The sequence below is a fragment of the Electrona antarctica genome (assembly GCF_951216825.1).
Source record: "Electrona antarctica genome assembly, contig: scaffold_834, whole genome shotgun sequence".
NCBI lineage: Eukaryota > Metazoa > Chordata > Actinopteri > Myctophiformes > Myctophidae > Electrona > Electrona antarctica.
Window position 1 is genome coordinate 25001 of NW_027637201.1, and position 11126 is coordinate 36126.

An 11126-nucleotide genomic window follows, 5' to 3' on the forward strand; every position below is an offset into this window, starting at 1 on the left:
AAACATTAAAAATGAAATAATAATAAACAAACGCTTCAATTGGAGTTAAGAGAGGAGTTTATTAAACTTTCAGACTGTTTCAGTGCAGTGCTCCATGCAAATGAAGATGTCAGAATTGGACTGGAGGCTGATGGAGAAACAGTTCTTAATGAAAAGCAAGAGGCCGACATCAAAGGCACTGCAAAAGAAGCTGAAACAAAGCTGGCAGAAATAAGAGTCATTGTTCAGCCAATCCTATGGTCGAAGTATGGCAAGACGGAACTTGGAAGGGCAATCCTTAGAGCCGAAGAGGCAGATGAGGCAGCGAAGAATGTACCAGTTGAAGGTGTCTATTTAGATGGCTATGAAGTGCACCTCAATATTTTGGACAAGTGGATAGAAGAGGCCATCTCAACCATGTCCATATGGGAGACTTGGATCCCTGTGGAATCCAAGGATGAATTGGACAGAAGAGTTGAGGGCCTAACCTCATCCTACAACATGCTTCAATTGAGAAAATCTGAAATTGCCACTCCACAGAGGATGGAGATCGCAAATGCCAGTCCAACAACCGAGGCAGCCGGGGTTCAGGAGGAGACGGAGACTCAGACCGATGACAGAACCGTCATCATAAGAAGAGTGGGCACTCCTGAAGCTATGGAGGAGAATTCTACACTGCTCCAGAGGTCGCCAGTGGAGGAGTGGCCTATGGATTCGGCTGGAGAGGATGCTGCCCATGCCGGAGAGAGTGTGGACAAGCCCCAGGGGGAGGCATTCTCAGCTACATTGAAAAGAGCTCAAGAAGGGGTGAGTCAGCAGACAGAAGACTTACTGGCCACTCAGGAAACTCAAAAGAGTGAAGTTAAAGAGGTAAGGCCTCCAAGAAGGAAGCACACTGGCCGGGTCGTGGAGCTGGTGGAGGTGAGAGAATTCATCGGCCTGTCCAGGCTGTTGAGGGTCACTGCCTGGGATCGAGCTGCCAAGCAGAGGCTGAAGAGGAAGTGCCAGGCCCCAGAACAGTCAAAGTGGGAGGCCCCAAAGAAGCGGGAGGCCCCAAACCAGTCGAAGTGGGAGGCCCCATTACCCAAGCGACCTGGGTTGACTGATGAAAAACATGACTGTGCACCTCTTCCTCACAGGCTCAAGAGAACTCGGCCGAAGAGAAGGATCAGGCTGAAGAAAAGGGCGAGGCTCAAGAAAAGGATCAGACTCAAAAGGATCAGACTCAAGAAAAGAACCAGACTCAAGAAAAGGGACCAAACCGGGGCCAAAGGTGTGAAGGCTTGTGATCTCTGTGTTTGGAAACCCAGGAGCTCAAGTGGGAGGTGTTGAGTCAAAACTCAGAAATGGACCACAAATATGGTCAGCATGACATCCCAGACCGCAGAAACTACATCTCCCAGAATACAGCAGCAAGATGGCTGCTCGTTACCTGATTAGGAGCACCTTAAAAGGAATGGAGCTTCAGTCATTCAAACCAACACCAGATGCAAACAGCAAAGACAACTCTTGGGTTCTACCTCCAAAGACGCCAATGGTCGGTGATATTGTATTGGTTTATTTACACTTATGTATGCACTGCAGTACTGTTGATGTGGTTAAAATTGTGTTTAGTAGCATCAACTGCTTCAGTCTGAAGTGGGGAAGGAACACATTAACTTGCTTGAGAGTTGGATTTCATTTATGTTTAAAAGGATCTCTTTACAAAATAAGACCAAGTTAGAAATGTTAAAATGATTTAAGACTAATAAAATATGGACAATTCATGTTAAAGGTTAAAAATGCCTTGTTCAATTAGAGCTGATCTACAAGTTCAAGGATCAGCTATTTATCAATTTAAAGTGCTGAGGTGTTTACTTAACTTGAATCATTTATTCAAGCTTAAAGGTTACATTAATTTGAAATGTTTAATAAATTGTTTAAAATGTTGACATTAATAAGTTAATTTAAAAGACATTTAATTAGGCATTCATTGTTTAATAAAAGACATTTGATTATTTAATGTTTAAAAAGAGAACCTGTTTTGAAAGGATTATCATTTGTGGTTTGGCAATGTTGTTAATCTTTGTTTCTCTGTGTTCAAAGGTTTTCAACCTAACTGAAATGACCAGCCAATCACCAATGAAGCCAACACTGAGTGTAAAAGTTGGAAAATAAAAAACCATTGGATTGAGTTGGAAATTGGAGTTGCGTCCTTGTATGTCCTTTGGAGTGGAACTGAGTTGGACTTTACAGAGGGTACTTGGGGGGTGGACCACAGTAACAGAATACATTTTTTAGCAAGATATGTCAGCATGTCTAATAAACGGGTGGAGTCAGGGTCCAAGGTCAAACCACTGTCATGGTTCAGTAAATATAAACGGGTGGAGTCAGGGTCCAAGGTCAAACCACTGTCATGGTTCAGTAAATATAAACGGGTGGAGTCAGGGTCCAAGGTCAAACCACTGTCATGGTTCAGTAAATATAAACGGGTGGAGTCAGGGTCCAAGGTCAAACCACTGTCATGGTTCAGTAAATATAAACGGGTGGAGTCAGGGTCCAAGGTCAAACCACTGTCATGGTTCAGTAAATATAAACGGGTGGAGTCAGGGTCCAAGGTCAAACCACTGTCATGGTTCAGTAAATATAGACTGCATGGGAGTCAAATTAAGGACCTTGCCTAGGATTTTCTGAGTGTGAAAATGGACCATCTTCCAGTATTGCTGAATTAGCTCACACTCCCAAAAGACATGCATAATAGTACCTACTTCCTTATGACACTTGAAGCAAAGTTCTGAGGTGTTGGGAAACATATTATGAAGACGGAGAGGTGTGTAATACGTTCTGTGGAAAAATTTGAAATTTAATTCATGGATGTTTATAGAGGTACATTTAGGAAATATCTTGTTACAGATGAAGATCCATTCTTCTGGGTCCAGGGCGATGTTTGATGCGATGTTTGATGCGTATGCGCCGTGCCAGCGTATGACGTAATGACTACTTGTGCTTGATATGGCAGTGGTGTCAGATTACATACATGTATACATAGGGGCATTACCTTTAATCCTCCCGACACTAAAACATATCGTCCTTACGTCACCATCGAAATCCAATTACACCCTGGCATTGGGTCCTTTAATCCACATCTTTATTACGTCATCATTGAGAGCTAGTTGTACCAGTTATACCCTGACGTCATATGCTGCTACGATACATACGCATCAAACAGGGCATACGCAAAGTAACCACAGTATATTTATACTGATGATTATTCATTCAAATCTCTGTAGTGGAAGCAGTCATATAACAGTGGACAGATATCTATTAATACATAAATAGTCATAATGATATCAGTGATAGATATCTAATAATTGTCATATAACAGTGGACAGATATCTATTAATACATAAATAGTCATAATGATATCAGTGATAGATATATAATAATTGTCATATAACAGTGGACAGATATCTATTAATACATAAATAGTCATAATGATATCAGTGATAGATATATAATAATTGTCATATAACAGTGGACAGATATCTATTAATACATAAATAGTCATAATGATATCAGTGATAGATATATAATAATTGTCATATAACAGTGGACAGATATCTATTAATACATAAATAGTCATAATGATATCAGTGATAGATATCTAATAATTGTCATATAACAGTGCCACGCTGAGAGCTTGTACATCTGCTATATTCTTTCTTACCATTTAAAGAAAAAAATAATCTTGAAAGTCAATGCTGTCTGGCCACTCAAAATAGCCAAATGGCATTGATCACGCCTCCAGGTCTTAAGTTATAGTAAGAGAAATCTATGAAAATCTGGGAACTAAATCGTTACCAAGAAATTTCTTCACCAATGTGTTTCTAAAGGTGTCTAATAACATGTACTAAAAGTTTGAAATTCAACTCCCGTGGGAAAATTGAGTTATTAGCATAATATGTGACCATACCCTTAAAGGGTAAGACCACTTTTTTAGAGGTTTGGGTTGTTTTCTTACCTTATTATGGTCAAACTAGTCCAGTCCAGGAGTTATTTCGCTCCATAGTGCAGTTTTACAGAAAATAGCGTTATAAAAATACCAGCCCATTGACTTACATTGTACACTGAAACAGCTCTCAAAATCACTCTTTTAGTTCGTAAACAAACACAAACAAAGTTGTTTCAGACAATATAGAGCAACACCAAAACTCATGTGGTTTTATTTTTTCATAAAAATGTTAACTTCCTGTTGATTTGTCCATTTTTATTCAGAAGAAAACCCGGACTGGATCCATGGATCCGGATCCAGATCTTCATATAGTAAAATCAACAGGAAGTTACCATTTTTATGAAGAAATAAAACCACATGAGTTTTGGTGTTGCTCTATATTGTCTGAAACAACTTTGTTTGTGTTTGTTTACGAACTAAAAGAGTGATTTTGAGAGCTGTTTCAGTGTACAATGTAAGTCAATGGGCTGGTATTTTTATAACGCTATTTTCTGTAAAACTGCACTATGGAGCGAAATAACTCCTGGACTGGACTAGTTTGACCATAATAAGGTAAGAAAACAACCCAAACCTCTAAAAAAGTGGTCTTACCCTTTAACATCCTATATAAGGCAAAAAAGTCCAAATTTCATCATTCTTTAAGTAGCATGTGACATATGAAACTAGGGTGATTTCATGATTCTGAATCCATTCCAAGCATTAGTTTTGCACAAAAAACACTCCTTGGGAGGAAAACGGCCACACAAACGTGATGAGGTCAGCACATTTGGTCAACTGGATATGGCCTAATTTAGCCCACGGGAGTTGAATTTCAAACTTTTAGTACATGTTATTAGACACCTTTAGAAACACATTGGTGAAGACATTTTTTGGTAACGATTTAGTTCCCAGATTGGTCAAATACCTGATAAAATGCCCTTACTATTAAGTAATACGACCTGGTACTTAAGACACGCATAATACTGCCCTAAGTGTGTAGAAACTAAAGGTCCCTCAGTTCAGGAAGGATCGACAGGGGGAAAAACATTTATTCCAGAGGATCCTGTAAACAGAAGTGTGGTTTTTATTTCAAATACTTCATTGTGATATTATTTCCATCGTGAGGCTGCAGTGAGAACATCACAAATCAAACTCTCTGTGTACCCGTGGTGTTGTTGGGCAGCGGAGTCCCACAGGGCTCCGTGCCCGTGTGTCTTCTGTTTCTGCACTTCTAGCAGTACAGCGGAGTCCCACAGGGCTCCGTGCCCGTGTGCCTTCTGTTTCTGCAGGTTCCCCCCGTGGGAGTAAAGGGTTTCCAACAGGAAGGTTCCCCCCCGTGGGAGTAAAGGGTTTCCAACAGGAAGGAAGGTTCCCCCCGTGGGAGTAAAGGGTTTCCAACAGGAAGGAAGGTTCCCCCCATGGGAGTAAAGGGTTTCCAACAGGAAGGTTCCCCCCGTGGGAGTAAAGGGTTTCCAACAGGAAGGAAGGTTCCCCCCGTGGGAGTAAAGGGTTTCCAACAGGAAGGTTCCCCCCGTGGGAGTAAAGGGTTTCCAACAGGAAGGTTCCCCCCCCGTGGGAGTAAAGGGTTTCCAACAGGAAGGTTCCCCCCCGTGGGAGTAAAGGGTTTCCAACAGGAAGGAAGGTTCCCCCCCGTGGGAGTAAAGGGTTTCCAACAGGAAGGTTCCCCCCCCCGTGGGAGTAAAGGGTTTCCAACAGGAAGGTTCCCCCCCGTGGGAGTAAAGGGTTTCCAACAGGAAGGTCCCCCCCCCGTGGGAGTAAAGGGTTTCCAACAGGAAGGTTCCCCCCCGTGGGAGTAAAGGGTTTCCAACAGGAAGGAAGGTTCCCCCCCGTGGGAGTAAAGGGTTTCCAACAGGAAGGAAGGTTCCCCCCCGTGGGAGTAAAGGGTTTCCAACAGGAAGGAAGGTTCCCCCCGTGGGAGTAAAGGGTTTCCAACAGGAAGGTTCCCCCCCGTGGGAGTAAAGGGTTTCCAACAGGAAGGTTCCCCCCGTGGGAGTAAAGGGTTTCCAACAGGAAGGTTCCCCCCCGTGGGAGTAAAGGGTTTCCAACAGGAAGGTTCCCCCCCGTGGGAGTAAAGGGTTTCCAACAGGAAGGAAGGTTCCCCCCGTGGGAGTAAAGGGTTTCCAACAGGAAGGTTCCCCCCCGTGGGAGTAAAGGGTTTCCAACAGGAAGGTTCCCCCCGTGGGAGTAAAGGGTTTCCAACAGGAAGGAAGGTTCCCCCCCGTGGGAGTAAAGGGTTTCCAACAGGAAGGTTCCCCCCCCCCCCGTGGGAGTAAAGGGTTTCCAACAGGAAGGAAGGTTCCCCCCCGTGGGAGTAAAGGGTTTCCAACAGGAAGGTTCCCCCCGTGGGAGTAAAGGGTTTCCAACAGGAAGGTTCCCCCCCGTGGGAGTAAAGGGTTTCCAACAGGAAGGTTCCCCCCCGTGGGAGTAAAGGGTTTCCAACAGGAAGGTTCCCCCCGTGGGAGTAAAGGGTTTCCAACAGGAAGGTTCCCCCCCGTGGGAGTAAAGGGTTTCCAACAGGAAGGTTCCCCCCCGTGGGAGTAAAGGGTTTCCAACAGGAAGGTTCCCCCCCGTGGGAGTAAAGGGTTTCCAACAGGAAGGAAGGTTCCCCCCCGTGGGAGTAAAGGGTTTCCAACAGGAAGGTTCCCCCCCGTGGGAGTAAAGGGTTTCCAACAGGAAGGTTCCCCCCCCGTGGGAGTAAAGGGTTTCCAACAGGAAGGTTCCCCCCCGTGGGAGTAAAGGGTTTCCAACAGGAAGGTTCCCCCCCGTGGGAGTAAAGGGTTTCCAACAGGAAGGTTCCCCCCCGTGGGAGTAAAGGGTTTCCAACAGGAAGGAAGGTTCCCCCCCGTGGGAGTAAAGGGTTTCCAACAGGAAGGTTCCCCCCGTGGGAGTAAAGGGTTTCCAACAGGAAGGAAGGTTCCCCCCCGTGGGAGTAAAGGGTTTCCAACAGGAAGGTTCCCCCTGTGGGAGTAAAGGGTTTCCAACAGGAAGGTTCCCCCCCGTGGGAGTAAAGGGTTTCCAACAGGAAGGTTCCCCCCCGTGGGAGTAAAGGGTTTCCAACAGGAAGGTTCCCCCCCGTGGGAGTAAAGGGTTTCCAACAGGAAGGTTCCCCCCCGTGGGAGTAAAGGGTTTCCAACAGGAAGGTTCCCCCCCGTGGGAGTAAAGGGTTTCCAACAGGAAGGTTCCCCCCGTGGGAGTAAAGGGTTTCCAACAGGAAGGTTCCCCCCCGTGGGAGTAAAGGGTTTCCAACAGGAAGGTTCCCCCCGTGGGAGTAAAGGGTTTCCAACAGGAAGGTTCCCCCCGTGGGAGTAAAGGGTTTCCAACAGGAAGGTTCCCCCCGTGGGAGTAAAGGGTTTCCAACAGGAAGGAAGGTTCCCCCCCGTGGGAGTAAAGGGTTTCCAACAGGAAGGTTCCCCCCCGTGGGAGTAAAGGGTTTCCAACAGGAAGGTTCCCCCCCGTGGGAGTAAAGGGTTTCCAACAGGAAGGTTTCCCCCCCGTGGGAGTAAAGGGTTTCCAACAGGAAGCTTCCCCCCCGTGGGAGTAAAGGGTTTCCAACAGGAAGGTTCCCCCCCGTGGGAGTAAAGGGTTTCCAACAGGAAGGTTCCCCCCCGTGGGAGTAAAGGGTTTCCAACAGGAAGGAAGGTTCCCCCCCGTGGGAGTAAAGGGTTTCCAACAGGAAGGTTCCCCCCCGTGGGAGTAAAGGGTTTCCAACAGGAAGGAAGGTTCCCCCCCGTGGGAGTAAAGGGTTTCCAACAGGAAGGTTCCCCCCCGTGGGAGTAAAGGGTTTCCAACAGGAAGGTTCCCCCCCGTGGGAGTAAAGGGTTTCCAACAGGAAGGTTCCCCCCCGTGGGAGTAAAGGGTTTCCAACAGGAAGGAAGGTTCCCCCCCGTGGGAGTAAAGGGTTTCCAACAGGAAGGTTCCCCCCGTGGGAGTAAAGGGTTTCCAACAGGAAGGTTCCCCCCGTGGGAGTAAAGGGTTTCCAACAGGAAGGAAGGTTCCCCCCCCGTGGGAGTAAAGGGTTTCCAACAGGAAGGAAGGTTCCCCCCCGTGGGAGTAAAGGGTTTCCAACAGGAAGGTTCCCCCCTGTGGGAGTAAAGGGTTTCCAACAGGAAGGTTCCCCCCCGTGGGAGTAAAGGGTTTCCAACAGGAAGGTTCCCCCCCGTGGGAGTAAAGGGTTTCCAACAGGAAGGAAGGTTCCCCCCCGTGGGAGTAAAGGGTTTCCAACAGGAAGGTTCCCCCCTGTGGGAGTAAAGGGTTTCCAACAGGAAGGTTCCCCCCGTGGGAGTAAAGGGTTTCCAACAGGAAGGTTCCCCCCCGTGGGAGTAAAGGGTTTCCAACAGGAAGGTTCCCCCCCGTGGGAGTAAAGGGTTTCCAACAGGAAGGTTCCCCCCCGTGGGAGTAAAGGGTTTCCAACAGGAAGGTTCCCCCCCCGTGGGAGTAAAGGGTTTCCAACAGGAAGGAAGGTTCCCCCCCGTGGGAGTAAAGGGTTTCCAACAGGAAGGTTCCCCCCCGTGGGAGTAAAGGGTTTCCAACAGGAAGGTTCCCCCCCGTGGGAGTAAAGGGTTTCCAACAGGAAGGTTCCCCCCCGTGGGAGTAAAGGGTTTCCAACAGGAAGGTTCCCCCCGTGGGAGTAAAGGGTTTCCAACAGGAAGGTTCCCCCCGTGGGAGTAAAGGGTTTCCAACAGGAAGGTTCCCCCCCGTGGGAGTAAAGGGTTTCCAACAGGAAGGTTCCCCCCGTGGGAGTAAAGGGTTTCCAACAGGAAGGTTCCCCCCCGTGGGAGTAAAGGGTTTCCAACAGGAAGGTTCCCCCCCGTGGGAGTAAAGGGTTTCCAACAGGAAGGTTCCCCCCCGTGGGAGTAAAGGGTTTCCAACAGGAAGGTTCCCCCCCGTGGGAGTAAAGGGTTTCCAACAGGAAGGTTCCCCCCCGTGGGAGTAAAGGGTTTCCAACAGGAAGGTTCCCCCCGTGGGAGTAAAGGGTTTCCAACAGGAAGGAAGGTTCCCCCCCGTGGGAGTAAAGGGTTTCCAACAGGAAGGAAGGTTCCCCCCGTGGGAGTAAAGGGTTTCCAACAGGAAGGTTCCCCCCCTGTGGGAGTAAAGGGTTTCCAACAGGAAGGTTCCCCCCCGTGGGAGTAAAGGGTTTCCAACAGGAAGGTTCCCCCCGTGGGAGTAAAGGGTTTCCAACAGGAAGGTTCCCCCCCCGTGGGAGTAAAGGGTTTCCAACAGGAAGGAAGGTTCCCCCCCGTGGGAGTAAAGGGTTTCCAACAGGAAGGTTCCCCCCGTGGGAGTAAAGGGTTTCCAACAGGAAGGTTCCCCCCCGTGGGAGTAAAGGGTTTCCAACAGGAAGGTTCCCCCCCGTGGGAGTAAAGGGTTTCCAACAGGAAGGAAGGTTCCCCCCCCTGTGGGAGTAAAGGGTTTCCAACAGGAAGGTTCCCCCCCGTGGGAGTAAAGGGTTTCCAACAGGAAGGTTCCCCCCCCGTGGGAGTAAAGGGTTTCCAACAGGAAGGTTCCCCCCCGTGGGAGTAAAGGGTTTCCAACAGGAAGGTTCCCCCCCCGTGGGAGTAAAGGGTTTCCAACAGGAAGGTTCCCCCCCGTGGGAGTAAAGGGTTTCCAACAGGAAGGTTCCCCCCCCCCCGTGGGAGTAAAGGGTTTCCAACAGGAAGGTTCCCCCCCCCCCGTGGGAGTAAAGGGTTTCCAACAGGAAGGTTCCCCCCCGTGGGAGTAAAGGGTTTCCAACAGGAAGGTTCCCCCCCCGTGGGAGTAAAGGGTTTCCAACAGGAAGGTTCCCCCCCCCCGTGGGAGTAAAGGGTTTCCAACAGGAAGGAAGGTTCCCCCCCCGTGGGAGTAAAGGGTTTCCAACAGGAAGGTTCCCCCCCGTGGGAGTAAAGGGTTTCCAACAGGAAGGAAGGTTCCCCCCCGTGGGAGTAAAGGGTTTCCAACAGGAAGGTTCCCCCCCCGTGGGAGTAAAGGGTTTCCAACAGGAAGGTTCCCCCCCGTGGGAGTAAAGGGTTTCCAACAGGAAGGTTCCCCCCCGTGGGAGTAAAGGGTTTCCAACAGGAAGGTTCCCCCCCGTGGGAGTAAAGGGTTTCCAACAGGAAGGTTCCCCCCCGTGGGAGTAAAGGGTTTCCAACAGGAAGGTTCCCCCCCCGTGGGAGTAAAGGGTTTCCAACAGGAAGGTTCCCCCCCGTGGGAGTAAAGGGTTTCCAACAGGAAGGTTCCCCCCCGTGGGAGTAAAGGGTTTCCAACAGGAAGGTTCCCCCCCGTGGGAGTAAAGGGTTTCCAACAGGAAGGTTCCCCCCCGTGGGAGTAAAGGGTTTCCAACAGGAAGGTTCCCCCCCGTGGGAGTAAAGGGTTTCCAACAGGAAGGTTCCCCCCCGTGGGAGTAAAGGGTTTCCAACAGGAAGGTTCCCCCCCGTGGGAGTAAAGGGTTTCCAACAGGAAGGTTCCCCCCCCGTGGGAGTAAAGGGTTTCCAACAGGAAGGTTCCCCCCCCGTGGGAGTAAAGGGTTTCCAACAGGAAGGAAGGTTCCCCCCCGTGGGAGTAAAGGGTTTCCAACAGGAAGGTTCCCCCCCGTGGGAGTAAAGGGTTTCCAACAGGAAGGAAGGTTCCCCCCCGTGGGAGTAAAGGGTTTCCAACAGGAAGGTTCCCCCCCGTGGGAGTAAAGGGTTTCCAACAGGAAGGTTCCCCCCCGTGGGAGTAAAGGGTTTCCAACAGGAAGGTTCCCCCCCGTGGGAGTAAAGGGTTTCCAACAGGAAGGAAGGTTCCCCCCCGTGGGAGTAAAGGGTTTCCAACAGGAAGGTTCCCCCCCGTGGGAGTAAAGGGTTTCCAACAGGAAGGAGTTCCCCCCCGTGGGAGTAAAGGGTTTCCAACAGGAAGGTTCCCCCCCGTGGGAGTAAAGGGTTTCCAACAGGAAGGTTCCCCCCCGTGGGAGTAAAGGGTTTCCAACAGGAAGGTTCCCCCCCGTGGGAGTAAAGGGTTTCCAACAGGAAGGTTCCCCCCCCGTGGGAGTAAAGGGTTTCCAACAGGAAGGAGGTTCCCCCCCCGTGGGAGTAAAGGGTTTCCAACAGGAAGGAAGGTTCCCCCCCGTGGGAGTAAAGGGTTTCCAACAGGAAGGTTCCCCCCCGTGGGAGTAAAGGGTTTCCAACAGGAAGGTTCCCCCCCG

The 11126-nt window shown here is 49.4% G+C and overlaps 1 protein-coding gene across 1 annotated transcript; it reads left to right on the plus strand.

Annotated features, from left to right (window-relative positions):
* Positions 1 to 38: 38 nt before the first annotated feature.
* LOC306919070 (uncharacterized protein) lies at positions 39 to 2176 on the plus strand. The gene is made up of 2 exons (XM_079531906.1): positions 39 to 1516; positions 2065 to 2176. The coding sequence occupies exon 1, from the start codon at positions 397 to 399 to the stop codon at positions 1309 to 1311; it is 915 nt and encodes a 304-aa protein (XP_079388032.1). The 5' UTR covers positions 39 to 396; the 3' UTR covers positions 1312 to 1516; positions 2065 to 2176.
* The last annotated feature ends 8950 nt before the right edge of the window (positions 2177 to 11126 follow it).

Coding starts and splice junctions, on each gene's coding strand:
- LOC306919070 (XM_079531906.1), top strand. CDS start 397: ATGTCCATATGGGAGACTTGGATCCCTGTGGAATCCAAGGATGAATTG.